Source organism: Manis pentadactyla, chromosome 12 (assembly GCF_030020395.1).
Source record: "Manis pentadactyla isolate mManPen7 chromosome 12, mManPen7.hap1, whole genome shotgun sequence".
Taxonomy (NCBI): Eukaryota; Metazoa; Chordata; class Mammalia; order Pholidota; family Manidae; genus Manis; species Manis pentadactyla.
Genome location: NC_080030.1, coordinates 78,588,259 through 78,616,247, shown reverse-complemented (window position 1 = coordinate 78,616,247; position 27,989 = coordinate 78,588,259). Strand labels below are relative to the sequence as shown.

Sequence of the window (27,989 nt, the reverse complement as noted above, 5' to 3'; positions counted from 1 at the left end):
AGACATGAAACCAACACTGTCCTTCAATAGTAAGGAGGATAGATCACACAAAGGATTTGTGACTGGCTTAAAACCTGGGATTGTATGTTGAACCTACATACTGCCATTGACGTACTTCATGAGACAAATGACAACAAGACTCTACCCCAAGTGTTCTTATTTGCAAAAAGTGAGCAGTAGAGTTCATTAATCAAATATTTTACATCTCTACTATATGTCAAGCATCTAAAAGTCTTCAAAGAATGAATCTTCAGGTCAAGAGCAAAGTATTTTAGAGTGGTAAGAACTGTTCAAGGGCTTTGATAATAGGGCTATTTTCAAAGAGTTTATAAATAAATATACCAAACACCAACCACTTACAGAAAACAAGAAAGGCAGTTGCAATCCTGAACATTTAACTCTTTAATTTGGGGAGCCAATTATTAAAAAAAAATTCCCAACAAGTGGTAATCTATACTAACAAGATTTTAGCTACAATATTATGAACTGTTCATAAGCTACTTCTATTATTTTTAGAACACAAATGATATTCAAAATTGGCACAAAATTTCCATTGTTTTCTTGTTACGTGGGATTATTTCCCATTATTTTTCTCCCTAACTTTCGTCCCTGAAGATTTCATTTTGTGATTTTGGTAAAATATTATTTCATTAAAATCTTTATTTTATTCAATTTTACATTTATAAGTGGCATAAATTATCTGTGCACTTCTTTTTAGTAAAAATTATTGAAGATAGTTTCATAATCACTTTATAATCTCATGTCCTCTATTTGTAACTTTTAAATCTTTCCCCCAAATAACTGTTACATAACAAAAAAACTGTTCTGTTAGAACATGTTTATAAAAGGCAGGGTAAAATATACAAACTAATGTGAAAGAATATGACAGCAGAAGAGATGGCAATGCCTAGTGGGCTGCAAATCTGTTCTATGCACTGCCATTTTAATGACAACAAAGTAACGTACATTTATGAAAGGAAGTGATGGAGAAGAAGGCTGAGAGTGTTTGATTTGAAATCACTCTGTTATCTGTCATTTGAGGGGGAAAATTGTGCAGATTTTAAAACAATACTTTAGTTACAGATGTTTCCAGACCCCTTCCCTGATCCAAGGAAACAAAATACCATTCAGCAACAAGTCCAGATTTAGAGATGGGGCTTGTTCCAATATAAACATTTCTTAGCTAGACCTTCTCCATAAAAGTGCATGGTCAATTTTTCCATATACAGTGGGAAAGACAAAGCTTTTAGCTCTTAAAAGGCATGCTCACCCACAGTGCAGAGCTGCTAGGATGAATAGCTTAGGGCACCTTGGTTTGTTGTTGATATCAAGCTGAACAACAGAATTACGTTAAAATGTACCCATGCCACAAACAGAACACTCAGCACTGTTTTCGTTTTCATGTTTGGTAAGGTTATTTATTCATTCTGTTTCTCTCTTTCAGGTTATTTATTCATTCTGTTTCTCTGTTTAACCAAGTTCCAGCTTAGGGTGTGGCACAAAACAGTCATTCAACAAATAGCTGAGGAATGTACAAACTATTTTTTTGAGCACCTATTATTTTGAGTACAAGAAAATACTGTTGAATCCAGGAGTTCAGTGAGAATATTTAAGGTATATATAGAATTTACTATGATATATGAGAGTGTTAAGAATTGTAATATAATAAGAGCTGCACAGAGAAATGCTGAGAGTGAAAAGGAAAGATTACCTTTAATGTGAGTGGTGGGACCAAGAATGGTTCTTTGGAGAAGGTAACATTTGTGCAGGGTTTTCTAGGAGGAAAGCTGAAGCTTAAAGGCTGGGAAGCCTAGAGCAATTTCTAGTCACTCCTTGCAAAGTAGAGAGGCTCAGATTTATAATCCTTCTGTAGTTTCATTGCTCAGAGCAGGCATCCTTCCCTCCTGGTAATCTTCAATAAAAGCAACAGATTAAGAGATTCTTCTTTCTACTTTCTGGGGCCTTCTTTGGAAGAATTAGTTTAATGTCAGTGATTAAACTTGTGTGACATGTTCAGCAACCTTCTGACTTACAGTATACTCATAAGGAGATACCACTTTCATTCCAAACACATTGTAGATAATATTGGAGGCATGCCCTTATCCCTGAAATGAATGTTAGGTATGCCTAGAAGCCTTATTAATTCTTTGTAGTCACCAGGATCCTATGAATGACTCTCATGTGGCTTAAAAGTTAGGAATTTTGCAATTAATAGTAATTTCCAAGTTGTAATTTATGCATAGGGATAATGTCATTCAACTATAAAAAGAGAATATTTTTATTTTCTCCTCTTTCATTCTGCTATCTAGTGCATTTTGCCCAAAATGAGATAAGCAAAAGAATGGTGCTAGAAATACTTGGTTCTGTGGCTGAGTAGTTACAAGATTGATTTAATTGTCTTATAATCTATCAAGAATTAAAGTGAGAACTTGGTGCACTTGGTTTTTAATACTGGCAGTAGCCCAGTCAGTTAGCAGCTGAAATAGAGCAAAAAACTTTCCTCATTTAAAGCTTCAACTACTATTTCATTTTCTTCCTCTTTTGGAAATTATAAATTTCTTAGATGATTTGAACCAAGATCACAGGAAATCCATGCTGACCCATGAATTTGAAGAGAAAGTACATTTTCTAAGTGAATAAGAGCTTATGTTAGCATATTTAAAGAAAAGAGATTGTAGTCGATAGAAAATAAAAAGTTTGGATAATTGAGATGAAGATATAATGTCTTAAAACTAAAAAAGGGGCCCACACCTGTTAGCTTCCAAGATAACTGAACAGAAGAGACAATCAAACAATAAAATACTGATTTCCACTGAACATTTTGATATATTGCAGGTCCAAAAACACAGGTCCCAGGAAGAATGCGCTTCATCTGCCAAGATAATCACATGCACTCTCTGAGAGTAGGAAGAGCCCAACCATTTAATGAAACCCAGAGATTTCAAGCACCTTACAAAGAGTATTATCCTTCCCTCATAAGCACTATTTTACTCTGACGTTACAAAGATATCTTTGTTGCCTTAAGTACAATATTACTCTCAACATCCTGAGGACCTTCCTCATATCAAAGATCAGAGGAGAGAACAGGGATGATGTATCCCTCATTTGAAAATGAATCTTTGGGTGGCCAGCAGGTTAATGTTGTCCTGCCTCACAAAGAGCTCACTATTTTGCTGACCACATCCCCTTGAAATTCTCCTTATTTTTTTAAATAAACACAGTCTACCTTCATTTGGATATTCTTCTGTTTCATTCAGCAAGGCTGTATAGTTTTCCATGTATAGGTATTTTGTGTTCCTGATACACTGTAAATGGGCCTTGCTTTCTTTTCCTTTTTTAAAAATGAAGTATGGTTGACATAATGGTATAATAGTTTTAGGTGTACAAGAGTGATCTGATGTTTATATATTAGACCTAGGGCACATCTAAGCACATGCTATATTTGTGGGGTAGTCTCTGGATTCTGCTAACTACAGTTCTGCTGGGAGTTGGCAGAGTTTCGTTGAGAAACAGGTATTACATATTTCCTTGCTGTTAGAGGAAAAAGGTGACTTGGCTTTGAAACCACTAGTGACAAAACTCCACAAATAAAATGGAGATGCTAGAGCTCAAAGTTGTTATGAAGCAGGTTGGGAAGGTCTCAGTGGGATAGAATTGCCAGAGTAGACCACTCTGTTGCTATCACACACTTCTTCTCCATTAATTTATCATGTTTCATGTTATAATTGTTTTTCTAGAAGATAGGGAAGTTTCTTTTGTTTTAAATAATGGTTCATGGTTTAATTAAGTAAGTTTTAGGGACAACAAGTACATAAAAGGAAAAGAAAGAGGAATGGTGGAGTGACAGGGAGAAAGAGAAGCAGTTGCTCCAGGAGCAGCGAGTGTAGCACAGTCAGTGCTTACTCGGTTTCTGTCTTTCAGGGAAGTTTCTTAAGGTCATGTGAAAACCTGAACAATGACTATGTACAGGAGGAAAAGCAGATATGACGTGCTCTGGGAATTTTTTAAGTTAGTTTTTCAAAATAAAAGGGTCATTGTTCATTTTTGAAATGAATCTTGCTTTCTTTCTTCCTATTAAGATCCAGGATGTGTTGTTTATTTTTATATGACTATCAGAAAACTCTGGCCAGAAATTCTGAATTTTTATTGCACTTGAAAGTTTTTTCCAAGTATTGGTACTGAAAGCATAGCTTAGTGGGTCAATAGTTATATGGGCCAAAGCAAAAATTCTTGAAGTAAAAGAAAAGGTATGAATGGTGTGATTATAAATTAAATTTAAAAATTGGGATAAATATAGTGACCAAAAGGCCAAGAGAGCTTACATTGTTGTAGTAGTTGAATTACTTAATAGTAAGGCATGGATGGTGACATAGGACATGACAGGAAGGTGACTATGGACATGGTTTTGTCTGATCCACCTTGTTCAGTGTTCCAGTGCACAGGTCACGGGTGCTCCTCACCCCTGCTGTTAGTTGGCATCCATGCTGCAATGTGGTAGGGCAAGTGGACTGTGCCAAGAGCTAGCAAACTTGCTTCTGGCTCTAGTTCTGGAAACCTGCTGTGGGGCTCGAGGAGATGACTGGACTTGTTGCTCTGGTCTCTTCCTCATTCAATGACATTAGTGGCACAGTGATTTCTGGGCTCTTCCCATCCTAACAGTCTAGAATTCTATAAAACTCCTGTTGGCTCAATAAGGTTACATGCTATGAGACTTTGAGCAAATCACTTAACATCTCCATGTTTCTGTATATTAGGCTAATAACAACTGGCCTGCCTGGTTTGTAGGATAGCTTTGAGAAATAAAGGTGAAAATATGTAGGAATATACCTTGTAAGTCATGGAAGCTCTAGAAGCATTAACATTATCTTTCAACTGAGTTAATAGTCATAGGAAGCTTTCCTAATTCATCAGAAGATGAGTCCTCCTTCAGTGTTCTGCATATGTGTCATAAGGCAAAATGAAACAAGCTGCAGCTTGCCTCTATGACACTGTGAAATGCTTATGGTGTCATACTTTTATTCAAATGAAAAAGCAAAGATAAAATACAGTTTGTAATATTTATTTTCCCCCTTTAAATAGATATAAAATTTCTATATATATGGAAGTACTTTGGCTTGTGGAGATAAAGGAACAGAGATGGGTATAATTCCACATTGAGGGAGCAAAGAGTAAAACTAACAGCTATCTTTTTAGCTGAGGGTGCAAGTAAAAAAAAGTGTGGGTTAGGTTTTAGGATAAGATGGTGTTCATGATGATGAAATAATTGGTTTAGAAAAATAAGAATTGAGCAAACACCATTCCTATGAGGATCAAAAGATACAATTATCTGGTCTACCTATCACCACCTTATTTTCTTTCCAAAACTCCTTTGCTGTTTTCCTCAGTACTCTCAGGTAATAACTGAGACAAAAGTGGCATTTCCTAATTTCCTAGGAAAGGTCCAAAAATATCATCAGACAGGGAACAGGAAGCATAAAAATATCTCTCAGGAGAGCACCAATTGTTTAAGAGATTTCTGGCTCCTGTTTGGAGCTGGTGCTGTGACGCTGAGAGCATGAGCAGCTCCATGCAGCCAGCCACAGGTAAGGCCCTGAGGCAGGCATTGGCACTGCTGGGAAACTGCCTAGGAGGCACTGATTTGAACGAGATTTTAGGTAACATTTTGGAGACCTATCCTGACTTAGAATATCAGTTCAGGAGTCCCCGGCATAATGGTTCTCAAATTAGAGCTTAGAAAAAAATCCTTTTTTTTCCACAGTGAATTTTCACATGGAATTCATCTATAAAACAATCAAAAAAGAAGATGCTGTGGTTGAAGGAAGCGGAGCCCCAACTTCCTGCTGCTCAGCCTTTTACCCCAAGTAATAGCCAAGGTATTTCCATGAAACCTCAGCTTGAAAGCCATTGATTCAGTAAATCTTATGCTAAAAGGTCTGTTAGATTTTTTTCCCATGATGTAATATGTTTCTATATACATGGACATCACCTTGACTTCACCCTAGTCCTTGCTCTCGAAACATATGACAAGCTATCTTGATAGAATCGGCAGTGACTCCAGCATCTGTCCTTTCCCTTCCAGACCATGTCCACCAGCCAAATTCCAGCCTTTCTTACTCTCTCCTGGATGATTACCAATGCATGATGGAGGTTACCTTGATTCCAGGCTCTCCACTGCCCGATTCGTTGAATAGCCTGTTTCCGGATTAATGCTGATGAGGTAAAATTCTCAGTGAGTTTCTTTTCTGCTGGAAATCTTCAATGTCTCCCTGTTTTCCAACTCCACCAACTGGGACTCTATCCCTCTTTAGAGGAAACCTTCTGTCTTTTGTCTTTACTCATCTTGTCCCCTCAGCTTGAATTTTCCTAAATTTTAAAGATCTAACTCAAATTCCACTTCTCCCATGATATCACCTTTGAATTTTCTACTAGGAGTGAACCTTCCTTATAAGCCATCTGAGAATTTTTATAACATACCAATGTAGTTGTGTTACACTACTGGTGTACTTGACATATATCCCTTTGTCAGTGTTTTATTAGTCTTTGCAGCACACTTGACAATTGCTGAGGTAGCAGTTACCTTTTTAAAAGTAACAGAACAAAGATATCAATGCTGATCAATCAAGTATCCCTGCACACCTAAGGAATTCAGGTGGCCATATAGGGCCTGACATAATAATATATAGCATATTTCAAAAATATCTAATTAAATTAATTGTGACATACTCATAGAATGTACAATTAAACTGAAAGGCTGAATTTTGTGTTTACTTTTGCTTTTGGCTGAATTACTATAGAATAATAACACTGAGTATTTTATTTTATCAGAAGCTCTCTTTTTGCAGTTATAAATTACTTGGCCTCATTAAAAATGAATTATTGCTTAACATACTTCATTTGGTAGCTATTACAGACTCAATTATGTCCCTCTGCCCCCATTCAGATGATGAAGATTTAATGCCCAAAGTAACTACATTTGGATATAGGGCCTATAAGGAGATAATAAAGGTTAAGTGAGGTCTTAAAAGTAAGGCCCTAATCTGACTGAACAGGTGTTTTTATAAAACAGGAAGAGACACCACAGATCTCTCCCCACCTCTGCATTTGCACACAAAAACGGCCCTGTGAAGATTCAGTAAGAATTGGCCATCTACAAGCCAGGAAGAGAGCACTCACCACAAACTACCCTCATGGCACCTTGATCTCAAGCTCTGAGCCTCGAGAACTGTAAGAGAGTAAGTTTCCGTGGTTTAACCCAGTCTGTGATACTTTCTATGGCAGCCCTAGCAAATGAATACAGTAAGCAAATTATTTCAAAACACGAGGCTAGGGGAGTGGGAGAAAAGGTAGAGATTCTAGGGTGTGAAAATTTGGAGGACCCCCACTGTATTGCATTCCCTTCTTCCAGGATTACAATGGACTTCACAAGAGGCCACTCCCACAGCTGTTCTCCTGGTCCAGGAGGCAGAGACTACTTGGATCTGCTCCAGATGGAGCCATGTGTGCCTTGCAGGGTGCCTCTCAGCATGCAGCGTTTGATCATTATGTGCTGAATGAATGACTCACTTTTTTCAGATGTCTTGTTTTACATAGTGCTTGAAAATTTCTAGGAAAGGAGTCAACAGCCTATGTTTCTTGTAGGTCTGACTTGAATCCTTTCTGTTGCCAAATCCCCATTCTTTTTATATTGTCATTTATAGAGAACAATTTTTAAAGATTAAACTATTCTAAAACTTCACTCAGTTTCCCTGTGACTGACATACTTTGTCTAATCATTTCACCTGAGGTCCTGCTTTTAATACATTTCAAGTTCTTTCCTTACCCTTCTATTAAGTTCTTTTAAGTTGTAGGTCCATACAGAAAGCTCAGGATTCCACTGAAATGACTAATGCTTAGCACAGCTGGAGACACATGAACACATATACATTCAGAAATTGTCAGTTTTTATTCTTGTTATGTCTAAAGAAAAATCTGTTTGTTACTGAGATGATAGTTTACTTTATAACTTAAAAAAAGTCAGAGTATTAATATATCATTAATTTAAATATTCTTTATAGACTTGTCAACTACAAAGACCACTCTGGCATTCCTGGATGATCCTGGGGACTTTTGTTAGCTGAGCTAATTATAAGGCACTCCAAGATTTAGAAACAAAGATGTTAGAGGGTAATTATCAGACAAAAATTAAGAACTTGGAGTCAGTTTTCCTAAGCTGTGACCTTGGATAAGTTACTCAACTCTGTTTCCTAATCTGTAAAATGGTACCACTAATAATCTCTTCCTCATTATCTTCTGAGGAATTTTCTTAGCAATATACATGAAGTGCTCACCAAAACACGTAGGACACAGCAAATGCTCATCAAATGCTTAGAAATCAAAGCTAAAGGATCTTCAAAATCAGTCAACTGTCTTGATGGCTTCGAGAATAGCTGTCCTTTGGAGCTGCTATTATAAAATAGCAAGGGGCCCTCTCTGGGCTGACCTGGGGTCTGCCAGGAGGTTGCAGATGCCTCCTCTGATGTGCAGACCCTGACTCGAGCACTTTCCTGCAGATCTCAACCCCTCTAGAAAAGTACCAGTTTGAGGATTAGTCTGGGCAATTTTCATCTTGGGGAACTAGCTCTTCCATATCTCTCAACATTATCTTTCTAGTCGAGAACACAGACCACACTCCTCACTCCCTGAAGACACGTTATCCTGAATTAGAAAGCCTCTCTTGTTAGCAAGAGAAATATTACAACCTCACTATTTCTGGAAGAGTCTGAGCAACAACACCCTGTTTTCAAGCAGATTTCATAAGTAAATTCCTCCTGTCTCTCCTCGCTTCCCCTCAAGGCCACAGAGTCTCCAGCAGTTCTTTTCTAGGCTTCAGGTGCTAGGAAGTAGGTGGAAGTAGGATATCTTCCTTAACATTTCCTGTCTTTCCTTAAAAACTCCTTCCTGAGCACCTATTTGGGGCCATGATTTCAGGAAGTGATGTTATCTTTTCAGCAACTCCAGATGCCTCGATGACAATGACTCAGACCCCTCTTCCCAGAGCCAGCAACAATCAGGGCAATCACACACCAGCACAGGGTCCCCACACACTGACAATTCTGACTTCTAGAAATGTCCTTGAAAATATTTTCTTTTAAATGTTGTTTTGCCCAGTCTAGAGTAGGTTATCAAATTAGGTGTCCTCTTTACCTTATCATGAAAACACAGTTCACAGCTCTGCTGGTATATTAAATTCAGTGATGTCAGTTGACATTGATAACAAGTCAATAATTGTCACTGTCTTTCCCTTCTTTTTGCATTGAGTGCAAATACATCTCTTCTTGGATCCCCTTGTCACATGGCACTTGGCTGCCATGAGCCGCACTGACATGAGCCTCCCCTCAGTAGGTCTCCACGTCCCTCACCTCTCCCATTTCATCTTTCCTGTTTCTCTGTGTATAACCTGGAGGGTCTTGATAGGGCACGTGGCAGTACTCAGGAAACTTGCGATGGGAGACTACTGACATCCACAGGACAGATACACTTGAGTGTCTGGAGCTGATGCTGTCTGAGAAGCCTCCTCCTTGGCTGTGCCATCCCCTCAGAAAGGCTCATGTCTATGGCTGGGCCCGTGCTCCATTCAGAAAACTATTCTTGGCCACACAGGTGGAGCTAGGGCAAGCAGTGGAAAGGACTCTATGAAGGCACCCACACCCCATCTCTCCACCAGTTCAGGACCCTGTGTTTCCTTCAGGCTTGGACTCCTAAATTGTGGGGTTTGAACTAGGGCAGCAGCTATGACTCTGAGTGATTTTCTTCCTTAAGCAAGCTTCCCTTCAACTATTATAAATTTGGATCCACTTATTAGACAATCACAGAACTTTGTGGCTAGAAGCAACCTTGCTTTTTGTTTGTTTTGTTTTGTTTTGTTCTTCTTAAGCTATAGAAATTGAGGCCCAGGAGGTAAAGGGCCTTGCCCAGGTTCCTTTAACTGGAAAGGTTGATCTGGTTGTCAGTGGTATGACCAAGAGCCAGAAAGTCAGTTCCAGACTCACAGCTCAGTGATTGTCCCACTCCACTCAACTCTGTGAGACTCCTCTACTGATCATTCAGCTTAAGGATAAACGGAAAATAAAGAATAAAGTGAATAGTGGTATATTAGAAGTAAACAATTTTTCTCTTAAAGATACATATACATACATATATGTATATACACAAACACACAAACTCCCATATATAGATACATACACATACACATATATATGTATATGGGAGTATGTGTGTATATGTCTATGTATGTGTGTATATATGTATATGTGTGTGTGCATATGTATGTATATGGGAATGTGTGTGTATATCTATATATATGGGAGGGTTTTATATGTATATATATGGGAATATGTGTGTTTATGTATGTATTTGGAAGTGTATATGTGTGTGTATGTATGTATATGGGTGTGTGTATGTGTATGTATATATACGTATGTATATGGGTATGTGTATATGTATGTATATGATTGTGTGTGTATGTATGAATATGGGAGCGTGTGTGTGTATATTTGTGTAATACATGTATGTATATGTATATATGCATGTGTGTGTGTTTTCACTTAATGATTTCCCCAACTCTAAAACTAAGGATGATTAAGTCTATTGAAATGATCTGAAAGTAACATAAGGCCAGAAGTCAGAAGTTCCTGGTGCCCCTGCTGCTGACTCGAGCTCTGTGCCCTTGAGTGTTGTGTCCCAATAGCACATTCCTGCCTCTAGACTTGGCTTCCTCACCTTCAGAATGAGAGGTTTGAATCTCAGAACTCCCCCTCTAGATCTAACATTCTGTGATCTCTTTGAGTTTACAGTTTACACCGTGAGGTATAATAGAGTTATACATCTAATACTAGCCACCCACTGGCTCTGCCTTCAAGCAATTCTCCTTGATGCTGAATTATGTGTTGTTGCCATAAAGGCTTCACACATAAGAGACAAGACATAAAGGGCTTGTCTCTTATGAATGGAATTTCCAAGTGTGCACTGGCATTGATCATGACAGACAATTCCAAGGGAACAATACACAATGAGGCAATTATTCATGCACCACAAAGAAAACACTGGCTCATCACCAGGCATTCTGTTCAGTCTCCAAATAACAGGCATTTAGCACCTCACCTGTGACCTGGGGACTGAGAATCACAGACAACAGAACCTTTCTGCTGCTCCCAGAACTCATGATAGTGGCAGGAAGAGAGGACACACTAGGGCCCTCTTAGCTTGTCAAATTGAATCACTGTTCATTATGGGGAAGTACACACTAAGACTGAAAGGCACAATGGAATAACCCTACTATGGAAGAGGCCAAGCACAATTTTAAGCCTGAGACCAACACTAAATTTGTACTCTGGCCCTTGCTGTGATTTTAGATGGTTCTACAGCCCTAACATCCCATGGTATGAGGCTCACTAGACATTTCTCTTGCTTTCTGCTGATGTTCTATGTTATGTATTCCTTTGGGCTGACATTTGGCCTAAGAGCTGCTTACTTCAGTATGTTGTACGGCAATTCACTTTGTAAATAGACAACAGTATTGGATGTAACAGTCATGTCTGAGGGAAGTTTTAGTGAGGATATCTGATCTGTAGATGCCCTAATTTTGCTTAAAGTAATCATGCTACTCCATCTAATGGAAGGCATAATTTCAAAAAATAAATATTAATACTCGAAGTCTGCACTCTGCTCAAAGGTCCTTTTAGCTGTGGTATGCAACATGGATTACTGGTCTGGTCTGTAAGAAACTTGTGCTAATGCAGCTGTTAGTGTTATGGGAGTTCTTCAACTCATCAGTTCTCATGGAATCATAAATGTAAATGCTCTACTCCATTTAAGTAAACACTAGATCTCTAGCTTCCACCAAAATACAACACACAAACTAAGAAAGTTCTGGAAGTGAAAACAGGGTCATACTGCATTTTACCTAAAGTACATTTGCCCACTCCCTCTCCTTTTTTTAAAAACAGAATTTATTTATTTATTTTTGTTCTTTATGCAGGGGATTTGGGCTTGAATAAGGACATTTTCCTACTACTATTCAGCCTCGGAATGCTATTTTCCCCAAGTTTCTCATGATAAAAAGACTCAGATTCAGAGCCCAACTTCTGGCAGCTGAATTTCATTAAGACTTTGATGGGAAACTTAAGTTGGAATTACAAACATCTGTGGTTAAACTTCCCTTTAGTAAACCATTTCCCAGAATTTAACTACCACACCAGGAGAAAAAAAGAAAAACAGTTGATAAAAGAATGCTATTTTTTGGCAAATACTGGAGTAGATTTAAATATTCTTCTATGTGGTCACTATATCTCAACGAAGTAGCAGATTTACTTGTTTTAGAAAACAAATAAGTAATTGTCTGGAAATGATAAGTTTTTAAAGTCAAAGCATGTACCTGATTTTAATGGTATCTAATTATCAACTGTCTCAAAATTACATCTGGTCATCATTATATTTACATGGTTACTTTGAGCAAGGAGAGGAGTGTTTTTGGAATCACATATTTCAAAAAATTATGACAAGTCAGATTTGAGAATTTATTGTGGAAAAAAGGTTATAGTTTTGTCATATCAAAGGTGTTGGGCCTTTTATTTGGCTTGTTTGGGATTTAGAAAAATTCATTCATTTTCTTAACTATTCAGATCATCCTATTGATGAGGTAAGACTATTTAAAGAACCATTTGGATACAATGATATAAAAGCTGAACTACAGTCTCCTTCTTTAATTATCTTCTCCAACAATCAGCAAATTTGTAAGAAAAGCTTAAAAGTATCTTTTATAGAGTAAGTAAAAATTTAGATAAAAAGAGACCGATAATACAAACCCTAACTTTTAGGTAGATGAAAGAGATAGTGGAAGAAAGGAGGAATAGTAGGGAGACACAGAAGGGGCAGACTTTGAGTTCAACAGTTTATATATATTATTCACTGAAATTTCACAACAATATTTCAAGGTAAATACATTTCTATTCATTCTACAGTCAAACAAACTGAGCTTCTGAAAGATGAACCAATTCACCCAAAGTCAAACAGCTAAAAAGTCATGGGGCTGGACTCAGCACATCTGACTGACTAGATGCCTACACTGTGCTTTTGATGAAAGGTGAATTTCAAATGTAAAGCAGAGACTGAAAATAAACAGCTTTTAGGCTGAATCCTGCCATCAAATGTACTTCCAACAGTGCACTAAAAAAGCTCAGTCAGCAATTTCACTTAAAAGTCCAGACTCTGTCTTCTCTTGAAAAAATAGAAAATCTGGCAATGCTGAGAGGTGCCTGCTCCTCTAGAAGAGGCCTCCCCTCCTTTCCTATTGCTTGGAATCCCTACCACTCACAGCATGAATTCCTTTCACTGCCCAATAATTGTTTGTTTGTTTGACCTCTATAAGAATCTGAGTTTTAAAATTTTCTCTGTATCATATGACCAGAAATTCCACTTTGAGATATATATACAGAAGAACTGAAAGCAGGGATTTAAATGGACATGGGGACACCAATGTTCAGAGCAGCACTATTCACAATAGCCAAGAGGTGGAAACAATCCAAATGTCAATTAACAGATAAGTGGATAGGCAAAATGTAACATACAATAGTATATTATTCAGCCTTATAAAGGAATGAAATTTGGAACCGTGAAGACATTATACTAAGTGAAATGAGCCAGGCACAAAATGACAAATGTTGTAGATTCCACTTACATGAGGTTCCTAGAGTAGTCAAGGTTATAGAAACAGAAAAGTGAAACGGTGGTTGCCAGGGCCTGAGGGAAGAAGGTAATGGGGTGTGGGGAAAATGAAGTGCCTATGGCCAGGATCCTCACCTGAACATAAACTACTTGATGTAACAGGCCTGCTGCTAGGCCACTGCTTCCACACCTTAGGCAATGAGCTATTATTGACTGAGTCACTACATAAAGTGCTCTGCCCAGTGCTCTGGGGGGATGCAAAGATGAAAAAGGATTATAGATGTGCAGACTGTTGGATGCAGACATAATTCTAGTGCTCAACCTATTGCCTGGAGAGCAAGCCAGATAATAAACCCTTTTACCCCAAAAATGTTGGATTGTCATTCCTTGCTCTCACTGAATCCATAGTGAACTTGCCTGGGGCTGAAACCCATTGGCAAGACAATATTTTACCACAATAAGGAAAACCTTCTTCTGGTTAAATCAGAAAACTCTAGAACTGTAGCAAAAGGAATGCTTTATTTTCCAACAATTTTGTAATAAATTCTCTAAGATAGGTCATGTGTTTCTCTAGGTGATGCTGTTTTGAATTCTCTACCTATTAATCTAAATCAGGAGCTTCAAATGTAGACCATAGCATCATATAGAGGGAACATAGTAGAATATGCTTATAAAAGGAAAATAGGACATGTAAAAACTCTATAGTTAAAAAAAAATGAAAGAAATCTATCAGGAAGACCCAGTGATATGCTGGGAAAAGAGAATGGGTTTTGGAAACCTTGGGCAAGGTATTTTCAATCTCCAAACATCAATTTGCTTATCTGTAAAATAGGTATAACTTTTACTATTGAGTATTAAATAAGGCAATACATGTAGGCTCATGGGACATAGCAGAAGTCAGTAAGTGTTAATTGTTTTCTTTATGAATAGTTTAAAAAGTAGTTATTAGACTGTAGAGGGAACAGAGGTTATCTCAATTTTTTACTAATCCCAATTATGCAACTTATACTATTTATCTAGTAAGCACTGCATAAATTGAATTTGAATAGAATTTTATACATTTTCATTTTAAGAAAAATCCCAAAACTTTGACTAAAATTATGCCTACAGTTGGTTCTATTTACCTAACCACTTTTTGCTAGATCTTCCTGTGCATTTAACTACTTTCACAAACTCCTTCCTAGTTGTGCCACTTACCAGGTAGGGTGCCTGGGCAAATGCTCTGTGTCTCAGTTTCCATGTTTGCAAATGAGATAATAACTACACCAGCCCAATTGAGTTACCATGAGGGTTAAAGGAAATGACTAACGGAAAGTGTCTGGCACATGATATTAGCACAATCCATGCTATTTTTATTACTACTACCAATATTATATTCCAGTCCTTTTAAAATAATGTTTACCAGGGACCTTCTTTGGTGTTTGGCAAGGAGTTGATTGTGACCTACTGGTCTAGCTCAGGAGTAGGACTTTTTCCACATTATACCCATGGAACTTAGTTTTCAGCCACTCTTTCAGAATGTTAATTCATTCTACTTTATAGAGTGGTAATGTACATATTTTTATTTCTTAGATTGCTCACTCCTTGAGGGTGGGGATGTGACTTTATCTTCTTCCTGTCTCTCCTTGAGCCTGCTGTATTGCTCTGTACATAGCATGGCTCCAAACTTCTCATTGGGTGATATTAAGTGAATTAAATATCACTTTAATTAAATAACTCCCTATACTGCATGTAGGGAGTTAGTCACACTACAGAATAGCAGGCCAGTAGCTGGGGGCCTTAATGTGATTCTACAGGACCTTTTTCAAAGTCAGGGACTGACATAACAAAAAGCAAAGCAGATAGGAAAGAGATCTTAACTGTCTTTAATAAATATTCTGCAGTCCTCTGGTGGGAGGTCATGAAATTACCTACTGGAACATGGGATCATGTATCAGCGATGAAGAGTCCAAAGGAAAAGTCTCTCAGAATGAGTCTTGTTTGTAGTCCTATTTTTTAAGCAAGTCAGTTTGTCCAGCGTAGGGTACATTTGCACATGTGGGTCATAGGGCACTGATTCTCTTGGAAGGAAGCTAACAACAGCAGGACCCAGTAAAGTCCAGGAGAGGAATTCCTGTTTCCCCTCTCAGGGATGTTTGCTCAATATTATCAATTCCCTTATTTTCTTGATTATCCAGAAAGGCAGTAACAGCACCTCCTCCCATTTTGCCTGTCCGGCAGGGTCCACCCACTTTCCTTTCACGGCTTCTTCTCAGCCACGAAGTGTCAGCCTCTGACCTAGTGTTCTCAAGCTTGTTTAACTCCTACGTCTTTTTGACAGCCAAGAACATCACTCCTCCTGAGGACACTGATACTCTCCCTAGGGACTATTCTCATCCCATCCCTGCACCCACTCCAGTTCTTCTGCATATCCATACTGGTCAAGAAGACTTTTGTCTAGTTTTACTTGCATTTGTGTGGATGATGAAATAATGACTTTCTTTTCTTAAATGAGAAATATTAGAATACTGAATATGCCTTTTGAAACTACCTAGTCTCCCCTTTGCCTGTCCCACTCACGGAGAATCATTGCTTTCATAAAAAAAACTCAGCAGTAATGGACACAGTAGATTGCTTATAAAAAAAGCAAAAAGTAGAAAAAAATCCTACCAGCTAGCACAGTAATCCACAGGTACTCCTCTTTTCAAGATTTTTTGCATCCTAGGGAGACTTGGACTGGTTTTAGAAGGAGAGAAGGGGCCTTCCTTCTTGATGAATGTTTTCTATTCTTCTATTCAGTGCATATTTAATGTATTTGCTCCCCAAACTCACACTGAATCTCACAGTGTACTGGAGTTTGTTTGAGGGTGGAAGAGCCAGGGCTGGAGAGGACACAAGCCCTGCTGAGGAGCTTGGGAGAGTCTCAGGAAGGCTGTCAGCCAAGTGCCTTCCACTGCTCCATGCTTGCCTTAGTATTTTTCTTCCTTTCCTTTGAAGGAGAATTGAGAAATAACCATTCACATAAATCCAATTCAAATAAAATGAATATATATTTAGAATATCTCATCTACATCTTGAACCTCCCACGAATAATGTTATCACATGTCTATAGTCTCTTTTTCTCCATAGATGTAAATACAATCTCCTGAACCAATTCAGTAGAGTGGTTGTACCATGTTATTAAATCTCCAGAATGTATTTGGTGTAAGGTCTCCTTGCTGGCTCTAAAGAGCATGGGAAACCTGAATGGGGCTTTGGGATTGCCGTGGGACCACAGGCTAACTGGAGTCATTATGTGAAACTATGTAGTGGGAACATAATTACCCCAATCCCACACTGTCTACATCATATACTTTGACCCTCCTGGAATGACTAATAGCTTCTTTCTGTTTCCCTAAACCAAAAGCCTCAACTAGCATTCTGAACCTATTAGTCTCTGACAGAATTACAAATTTAACTCACCATGGTACATTCTTTCTGGTCGGAAATATGTAAACAAAGATAAATATAGAACTATTAAGTAAAATAGTACCATAAGAACAAAGTTTTAAGAAATATTCCCAAATAAGCATCTTTAATCTAATCATCTACACATTTTATAATAATAATACCACTTAGGATTTATAATGCATCTATACTATGTCAGTCACTGTGTTACACACTCTATTTATTTTATTTAATTTCATCACAATAACTGTATGAAGTATGAGGCAGACATCAAAAACTTCTCTAAGTCTCAGTTTATCCACAAATTTGACATCTATAACTTGCCCAAGGTAAGGAGCAGATAAGTTGAAATTTAAACTTGGGAGTGTAATGTTGCAAAGCCTGCAATCTAAAACATGCTCGGGGCAGCCTTCCTGTTATTTCACCGAGTATATGAGTATATAAGAAATTGCTCAGGGTCTCAATAATAAATTTAAACTTACCCAGAAATCAAATAATTATTTCTTACTTCTTGTGGGATGAGAGTTACAAAAAGTTATGGTTACCTGTTTCTTAAGAATTCGCAGATAAAAATATAGGATTCCTACACAATATGAATTTCAAAAAAGCAGTGAGCAATTTTTTTAGTAAAAATATATTCCATGCAGGATTTAAGACATAACCAACATTTATTTGTTATATGAAATTCAAATTTAATTGGATATCTTATATTTTTTCTGACAACACTACCCTTAAGTCAAACATTTCATTCAGGGACTTTCCATGCTCAAAGCAACAGGTGGAGATAATGCTTCCTGGGGGAGTTAATTCTAAGTGTGTAGAGAAGTTATCCTTCCCATTGTGTGGAGTCTCTTCTGTTCTGGCTTCTCCCCAGTCTGCATCTGAAGTTGACTGGAAGCCATGCCCCCTCTTTCTCAAAATGTAAATGGGAGTTACATTTTGCACTACAATGGGAGGTTGGTATGCTCTGGCTTTACCCACCATTCCTCTTATTTTGGGCATGGGTAGGGTTTACTCCATCTTCATGCAGATTATTTTAACAGTAATAATTAATAACCACAGTTTTAATAACCACAGTTACTAACAAAGAGTAGAATTAATAGCAATAATCCAGACTTCAGTGCTGTTAGAAATGGTGTCAATCCACACACCTGCTTTGGTTCATTTGTTGCAATACAGGGTGTATGTGTGAATGAGTGTGTGTGTGTGTGTGTGTGTGTGTGCGCGTGTGTGTGTTTGCTGTTAGGTCAATTGCTCCTTCCTTTCCCATGAACTTAGGTGACTTCATTTTCCTCCTACTTAGCTTCTCTCATGCACTGGATGTGCTATGTGTCCATCTCAGCTCAGGACGCTCCTAAGTCACTTACTCTGGATTCACCCTCCTTTGCACAATTTGTACACTTTGGTTGTGCTTTCAGCATAAAAGCTATTGTAAGGTATTCAAACAACAGCTCTTTGAACAAACATAGCAGCAGCAGCCTATCCTGGTCATTTTTACTTTGGGGATGGAGCCTGACTTTCATGGTAACTTGTTTCTGGAACACAATTGCTTGTGTCTATTTAAGGTATCTGTTCTGCAGTTTCCTAACAGCTGCTATAGTGCCTATCATTGTCACCCACCCCCTCACTCTTCCCTGTCCTAGAGGACCTTCTATGTAATTTGCGACAAAAGGATTGGTTTTGTGTGTTGTTCCCACTATCCTAACATCACAGTGGAGCAGAAAAGCAGTGACAGGATACATGCATTAAATGTCGTGGCTTGACAAAATGACTACTAGAACTTATAAGCAGCAGAAAATCATAGATGAGACACTGGCAGACCCACTTAGAGTACCAGGACACTGCACTTTTGTCCGTTTGAATAGTGACATGTTCCAAAGCCTCAACTCTCAAATCATAACGTCCAAATCCAACTTACAAAGTAAAACTCTTTATTGCAAGTTCCTGAACTGACATGGTTCAGGGTAAACTCTCAAGGAAGATGGGGGAGGGAAAGAGGAGGGAAGAGAGAAGGATACGCGTGTTGCACACCCAGCCCGCGGGGCGTAGCTACCCCAGCAGGGTGACAAAAGCAGGGACAGTGTACCTTGGCAGCAGGCGGCAGCCCTCTGGGGGCCACGCGGGGCTCGCTCCTCTCAGGCGGATCTTGGCGGCCGACTGCTGAGCTCCCTTCAATGTCAAAAGGAAAAGCGTTGTCGTCCCCGGACGCCGCGCGAGCGCAGGCAGCTCCGCAGAGCAGCCACAGAGGCAGGACTGAGCGCCAGGCTAAACTCAATACCATCCTCTCTGACATTCACCAGGGCTCTTTTTCGGGGCCTCCGCAACTCTCGGCCCCTGTCGGTCCCCGTCGGTCCCCACCGGGTGCGGCAGTGCCTCGCTTTTTTTAAACCTGCTCTGCGTCTGCAGTGTCCAGATGTGGGAACTCAAGGCCACCCAACCAGCACCACGTAATAAAAAAGGAAGAGTAAGTGATCGAGCCTCTCAGTCTCCCTTCTTTCCTCTTTGCTTCTCTCACGTTCCCTCTCTCGCTCCCCAAAGGCTCTGGCGAAGGACGTGCAGACGGATGCAGCTTAGAGCTGAGCATCCAAAGGCAGGCGGGGTTAGGGCCTCCCCGCAGACCAGCGCAGCCCCTCCTGCTGGGGCGGGTGGGGACTGAGGGCTGCTTTCCTTCCTTCCCTCCCACGCCCATTCTCAACACTCCCTTTTTACCTCCACTTCCAGGCCCTCCCAGTCCAAGCTGGCCTCCCAAACACCGAGGTCCCGCCTTTTTTCAGCCTCCCCTCCCCTTGTTGGTTTGGAGTCCTTCCAAGGGCCCCAGATGAATACTCAGCCTTTGTGACTGCTTCCTCACATCTCGTATTTACTTAGTCAAGGTGCCGGATGGCTTATCTATATTTATGTAGACCTTTTATGTAGCCCCTACTAGTTTGCAGGAAAGAGAATGGAAAAACGGGTGGGAGCCAGAAGGAGATGGTCTCAGGCAGAGGGGTAGGGCACCCACTTTCTTGGGCAAAGTTTCTCCTTTTCTAGAGTTGGGCTGCTGCACCTTTTGCACTATATCTTCTTGGAGACTGACCGGCCACCCCTCTTCCTCTGGATAGTCCTCGTACAGAGAGCTTGGGAGAAGAATATCTTTCACTGCAGAACTGGAAAATGATTTCATTACTCAAATGCATGAACTTTTATTTACAAAGAACATCTTGTTTTCATCTTAAAGAGGTGCTTTGTAAGGACTCAGAACAAGGCTTGCAGTGTGTGAGTCTGTCAAATACACTGCCCACAGCCCAACTTCTTCCTCTTGGCCTGTAATCGTATGCCTTCTCCATCTGTCTGAGTCATGTAACCTTTCTAAGGCTTTGGAGCAAAGTTGGGCTACAATTATGTCAGGGTACCCTACTGGAATGGCCAGGGGCCACTACAGTTAATAAGTACTGTTGCTTACACTGGTTTTGTAATGGAGATTTAAACATCCTCACAAGACCCAAACATGACTTAAAAACAACTGAGACAACCATAAAAGGACACCCAAATAAGTTTCTGGATGTTTGAAGTCACCCACAAGCATGCAATGAAGCATTTTCATGAAGCCTAATCATTAACTCTATTTTATAGGATGAAGAGTCATTTTATCTAAGGAAAAACAAAACAGTCATTTATTTTGAACCTACTGTATGTCAGATACTTTGTTATTTGTAGGCCTCACAGCAGTCCTGGAAAATAGGACTTATTTCCTTTTCACAAAAGAGAAAAGGAAGTTCTTAGAGAATAGAATATTTGCCTAAGGTCAAACAGCTGGTAGAAAGTTGAACTGAGGTTTGAACCCTGGTCTTGCTGATTTCAAAACTATCTTTCACATCTACACCACACTGAAACTCATGAAACAAAAGCCATGTGTTCAGGGTACAAGAGATGGCATTCCCAATTTTTGAATACCTCACCAAGAAATTTGTATAAACTATCTCATTCAATTTCATCTTCACTATATAATCCCTTGAAGTAGGTATTATTGTGTACATTTGATAATTGGAAAGTGGTAAAAGTACTACTAGAACCAGGTACGTTTGATGGTAAGGTCATTCAGTTTAAGTAATAAAATGATATGATATGAAAGTGCCAAAGCTGGCAGCAGCAAGAAGTTTTAATATATCCTCAGGTATTTATAGTGTTTCCATTTTAAGATATAAAAATTATATTGCAATGAACCATTAAACTAAATTATAGTCATCTTCTTTCACATAAACTGGTTAACCCACTAAATTAAGTAAAAGAGCTAAAAATATGTTGATTTGGTTGGTTCTTCAAGGGACTAATGCTGGGAAACAAGTGGCCAGACTCTAAAGAGGAAAAGACAACGTTGAATCATCCTGTCCTATTCTCCCTTTAGAAAAACATTAAGTCATAACAACAATGACAGTAATGATAATAAATGGACATCTCATATTCTGATTTCAGACATAGAGCCCTTTAGTGCACAAAAACCATTCACATTTGTTTTCTGAAGAATTATAACATGCTCTTCATTAACTGTCAATCAATCACACACTTCTTATTTGACCGACTGCCTCTTATCCCTGCCCCGCAGAGGGGTTCAAGTTCAGTGAGAAGCCTGAGCAGTGAGGATAGGAGTGTATTTGTTGAAGATCTATGGGATTTTTATTTTTGATTAAATATATGCTTCCAACTCTTCCTCCTCTTTTTTTTTTTGCAGATACTATTATTATTTTGGATGCAAAACAGCATAATACACAGGAGCATGGGTTTTGTATGAAATAAAATGGGTTCAAATTATAGGTCTGTTTACAGAAGTTCTGGAAGCTTGACACATAACTTAATCCTTCTGAATAATGAATTTCTATGAATAATAAATGAAATAATTTAATAAATTAACATGGGCTGGCATGTAGTCAGTGCTCAATATATTCTATTTAACTATATTATAATTTAAAGTCTTAAAAAAGAACAGAATATTTTTAAAGACAAGAAATAACCTTGCTTATTTATCCTGTGGTTTGGGTAACTCCCATTTTTTGAGAATAACCATTTACATTTCTAGCTGCTACTTGGGTCTTCCCTGTATTAACCATGAATGGGGCAGTCATGGATCATAGAGTAACAGGGCAGGCAGGCAAGGAGGAAGCATGGCAAACTACTTTAAAGTGAATTAGAAGGCATAAGACAAATGGGATCATTTCCCCACCAAAGGACCACCCCAGACCACCAAAGTGAAGGAGGATTTTATTCTTGCTGAAACTACAACTGGGGAGTGTCTCCAGTGTGACTGCTTTCTTACCACAACCCTCCCTCTCTCCCTCTCCTGAGATTGAGCATTCACCAAATACTTTCAGGTCTTTTACCTCTTTTGGGACTCCCACTGCCCCGTGGTTGAAGGAGTGAGGCTCCATCATCCCAATGCACAGAAGAAAGTCCCAACCTGTGGAGAGTCTAAGAGGTTAAATGTTAAGGACACTAAGCCAGTTAATGCACAATGGCAACTCCACCCTTTCCAGCTCCCAGACTAACCCTTTTCCAACTAGACCTAGTTAGTTTTAGTGCTGACAGCAGCAGATCTGGTGGTTTTGAGGCTTTATCAAAGAAGGTTCTGAAATTCCCTTCTCAGTCCCCTGGCGCAGTTATCAGCAGATAAATATCTGGGTTGCCCATTCCCTTCAGCACTTGGTTGGTGGGCCTGTGTACAATGTCCAAGGACCTAGTGAGGGTGTTGTTAATGCATCCCGTGTGCCCTCTGTAAATAGAAAGTTATGTCAGATGCTATTTTGGATTTTTAGGTGCTAATCTTAGACATAACTAGACAGAGGATTGTTGTGAGGACTGTGTACTAGTGACAATGATTTTATGATGAGATTGCTCAGAGAAGCAAGCATGCTATCCTCAGCCACGAGGTCTCCAATTGATAATCAACTGGCACGATGGGAACATGGACGATGGTGCTTCTTTTCTGCTGACATTCCTCTCCTCTCAGCCTGTGCTTCTCTGTGAATGACTCTGCTGAGAGTGCAGGCTATCTGAAGAGAAGCCACAATTGTGTTAGGAGAAGACATCCTTCTAAAAGTTGCTCTTTTTCCCATTAATTTTCTCAGGCTTTTGTTCAAAAAGTGGGTAGTATGTGCTATCTATGCTTCTCTTGACTATGACACTTGTCATAGCCTCATATGCTTCTAGAATGTGCTGCCGGCATCCTTTCCAATCCATCCACCCATCATATAATTAATTTATTTATTAATCAATTCTTAATTCATTTATTTAATCAGCATTTATTGAACATATCAGTATAGCAAAGTAGATGCTGGTTAAGGTAGAATGGAAAAAACATGATCTTACTCTCAAGGTGTTCAGTGTCTGGGGGGACATACCACAAGAAGATACTCTAAGGAATGCCAAGGGATTAACAGATATTCAGAGGACAAGTCCAGACAAACTGCTAAGAAGAGATATCAAACATACCCTTTTCTGGGATTTGGCTAGAGGCAGTCAGAGAAGGCTCCAGAAGAAGGGGCAAGTGTGCTGAATCATAACCAATGGCAGGAGAGGAAGCATGGCACTCCAGGGCATCCTCATATACAGAGGGGAAAATGCATCAGGGAACCCATGCCACAGGATGGGTGAGAAAGTCATGTGATTTCCAAGGTCTTTGAATATCCAGTTCACAGCACACAGCCGTTACTTTCAGGGTCTGTGACAAAGCCTCAAGAAAGGGCTTTCCAGCCTCCTACAGGTCTCTCTGCCCTCAGATCCAGGCCAGTACGCAACAGAGACAGCCTCCCCACCTGCAAGTCTGTGTACTGGGGAGCTATTCACAGTCATTTTGTGTCCTGAACGAAAGCCTGACAAAACTAATGGGAGGAAAAATGACTTCTTTTAAATAAAAAAGCTTCTTAATTTCACACTTAACATGAGATCTACCCTCTTAACTGTTTGTACAGCGTGCACTGTGCTGTTGTTGTCTGTAGACACAATGTTGCTCAGAAAGACCGACTTAGAAGGCAGTCCTTTCTTCACACACTTACTGCATCTCCTCCTCAGATGGCCTGCTCTCCCAGCAGAGCCCCTCATAGGGAAGTGTGGCCTGTGAAGAGAGGAGTGTCAGAAAAAGACACCATCTTCCACCTTTCCATTCTGCAACTTGATTATCAGTTAGAGACCTCATGGCAGGCATAGCATGCTTGCTTCTCTGGACAATCTCATCATAAAATCGTTGCTTTTTTTTAAATGAAGAAATTCAGGCCTAGGAATGACATGATCATATTCACACTTAAATAATTTAAAATGTACCAGATATATAATTAAAATAAAATTGGAAATTACAGATATCAAAAAAAGAGGCAACAACAGTTACCAGGAATTGTACCACTCTGGGGCATGACTTACAACATTGAAAATGTTTATGGTAAATACCTCCAGACTTTTGTTACATCTGTATTAATATATTCCATCTATTTTTATATTTTATATATTCCATTTTATACATTCCATCTATGTTTTCTTATAAAAGTGAATTAAAATGCATACAATATTTTAAAACTTTTCCTCCATGTCCATGGAACTCCAATATGTCACTGTGAATTAGCTCAGTGTTCAGATTCACATTTTGGGAAGATGGTCTGGTGTGGTTGGGGCCTGGACCAGAGGGCAGTGAGGGGAGACCTGTAGGAGGCTGGGAAGTCTTTTTCTCTCCTTCTGACTCTGTAAGCCCCATGGGAAGGGGCCTACTGTGAAGAGGAAGGCTCAGAAAGCATTTGGAAATGATAACAGCAAAAGGACATCATCCTGATCCAAGTGGCTGGCTTGATGGAGAAACAGGTAAAGCAAATAGAAGAGAGAGAATGGTACACCAGGAATTATCAAACACAGCGGCTGTGGCCATCTTTTAGGTCTACTTGGATAATTACTTCATCAGGCTGAAGGGAGGTGATTGATGTCTAGGGGCAAGATAATCAAGCAAGAACAGATGTGTCAATGTCCTTTAGCTCAGAGAGAAGATCAATAAAAAATAGGATCTTCTGGGACTTGATAATGCAATGATACAGTTAAAGAGGACTGAGCAGCTTTCAAAAGAGGACATCTGAGAAAGTGGCTTTTTGTGTCTCTGCACACACTCTACTCCTAGCACCACAAAAGATAGAGAAGATTCCTTAAGAAAAGGATGAAGAAATGATTGCTTGTCACCATGTGGGTTGATAAACTGAGTGGAAGGTTAAAATATGTTCTAACCTTCTCTGTGTGAGCAACTGCAGAAATTAATCTGTAAGATTCTAATTCAGAAGCTCTGTAATCTGGCTCGGCATCCCTTGCTTTATTCTCTAGAAAATGCATGCTGGACATGTTCACTTTGGGAATCAAGTGGTTCTGGAAAAAAATTTCAGAACTAGGAAGAGCATAATTATAATAATGCCTGAAATTTGAACAATGCTTTACAGTTTAGAATCAAAGTGCAGTCATTGCTCCTCTAACAAGTGAGAAACTGATGTGTTTTTTTTGTTGTAAAAATTTATTTAAAAAATACTCCAGAGGAGAGATGTGGATTCAAAAGACAGTCATATACAGAAAAAAAAATGTAATGGACCAAAAAACCCCCCGAAAAAACAAAAAAAACAGATACCATAGGCATTTGAGATTATAAGATCTCAAATATACAGATTCAGACCTTTAGAAGAAAGACTTTGAAGTGTTGCTGTCCACCATTTCCTTTCGGTAGCCTGCAGCCCCTGGATATTTAACGCTTTAAATAAGATCTATTCATCATCCATTCATTCAATAAGTATTTTTGAATGTCTATTTTGCAATCAGCACTTTTCTAGGCTCTAGAAATACAAAGAAGAAATCAGAGAAAAATTTCTGCATTAATGAAGTTTACATTCTAACTGAGACAAGAGTAGGAGAGAGAGAATAAACACTCAAGCACGAGGAACACATTAGGCATGGAATGATATATCAAATGTAAGTGCTGTGGGAAAAAATAAAAATAAAGCAGAGTAAGGGGGATCGGCCATGCAGGCTGCAGGGGTGGAAGGGTGCTCGCCTTTCTGAGGAAGAGGCTGGAATTATGTGGTTAAGGTCAATAATAGTTGGAGATGAAGTCAGAAAGCTAAGGGACTGTGTGGGGTGGATTATGTAAGACCTTTGAAATAATTATTAAAACAGTGGTTTTGGCCCTGAGTGAGATGGAAGGTATTTGGAGGGTTCTGTGCATAGACGTGACATGATCTGACTTGTTTTATCTTCCATGTGGGGAACAGACTGTGGGAAAAGAGACAAAGGAGAAGCAGGGAGACCCTTTAGAGACTTCTGAAATAGTACAGGTGAGATGTGATGGCAGCTTGGTCTACAATGCTAGTATTAGATGTGAGAAGTCATCAGTTTCTGTATTTATTTTGAATGTAGAACAAATGAGATTTGCTGGGTATGAGAAATGAGAGTAAGAAAGGACTCATAGCTGATATTTGTGTTTCTGGCCTGAGCAGACTTGAATGATTGATTTGGTAATACTAATAAAATTGAAAGGAAAATGGGAAGAATAGTTTAGGGGAATGGAGATGATGAAGGGTTTAGTTTGGGACAAGTTTTTTTTTTTTCTTTTTGAGATGACTATTAGATCAGATCCTTACACTATATGCCTTCCTTAAAAAAAATACTTGTCTTTAAAACATTATGTATTCATAGTACATAATGCATAATGTACAAATTGTCTTTTTACTGGGATCTACTATGTGGAAGGCATTGTGGATAATACTATGGATGATACTATGGGACAACCTTATAGTCTAGAAAGGGAGGTTTAGAGCATGTAGGTAATAGCAGTACCTATAATTAAAGTTAGTAGGTCCTCAAGGTGGGCACAAATTGGTATATCTTGAGGATTTAAGCAGGAGGGGATTCTTTTGATTTTGAAGAGAAGAGTTGGCATTATAGATTTGAAGTGGATCTTCACACAGGTGTAGGGACGAGGCATGGAAAGATGGGTGGGATAAGGACAAGAAGAAGGGACTTTCAGACAAATGGAACAACACAGACTAAGGTATAGGAATGTAAAAACACATGCATTCTCAGGCAAGGGCAGGAGCAGATTGGCTGATTTAGAGGAAGAAAATGGGTCCTGGAAGATGTTGTTTATCTGTGGAATCAAACTGACCTCTGAACTTTCCAATTTCATGGGCCAAGAAATACCTTCTATGGCCAGTTTGAGTTAGATTTTCCATTACTGAGAACCAAAATTATTCTGATACAAGAACAATGTAAATTTAAGAAATGTGATTGTTGAAAGAGACTATGATGAATATATCAGTGAGAAATAAAAGGAGATGGTTTGCAGAGTAGGAATGTTAGTATTTTGGAAGAGATCATCAGGAAAGCAAAACTGATGTATGGAATATATTGATTTTCCATTAGTTTTTCAGTCTGTACACAGTTACTAAAAGAGAAGTTAGATATAGTTGTGAAAAACCCAGTCTATAGATTCAGCTAATCTGTCTGTGTTCCTCAATTTTCCTACCTACCAACTGTGTGATCTTGGAAAGTTATTTCATTATCAAAGCATCAGCTGCCACATCTGAACAAACAGAAAGTTAATCTGTTCAAAGCGATTTTGTGAGGGTAAAATAAGATAATGCATATAAATTGCCCAAAATAATACCCAGCACATTGTGACTCAATAAACTTTAGCTGTTCTTATTATTACTACTGATATTAATATCATTTGTTACTATATGACTAATGTGTTCTGGTAGAAACTAGAAAACAGAGGGATAGGTTGGTAACTATAAACTTAATAGAATTCTGTTATCTATAGTAATCAATGCAGCAAGTAATTTTTAGAACTCCTTTTTTCTTTTAATATATTCTCTTCT

The 27,989-nt window shown here is 38.9% G+C and overlaps 1 protein-coding gene across 3 annotated transcripts in view; it reads right to left on the bottom strand.

Moving 5' to 3' along the window:
• The window catches only part of LAMA4 (laminin subunit alpha 4), a 193,888-nt gene extending 174,090 nt beyond the window's left edge, over positions 1-19,798 (bottom strand). For all 3 annotated transcript variants that reach the window (XM_036893544.2, XM_036893545.2, XM_036893547.2), the window contains exon 1: positions 19,214-19,798. In XM_036893544.2, the coding sequence (XP_036749439.2) occupies positions 19,214-19,420 (207 nt within the window). In that variant the 5' untranslated portion in view covers positions 19,421-19,798. The remainder of the gene's footprint in view (positions 1-19,213) is intronic.
• Positions 19,799-27,989: the final 8,191 nt, after the last annotated feature.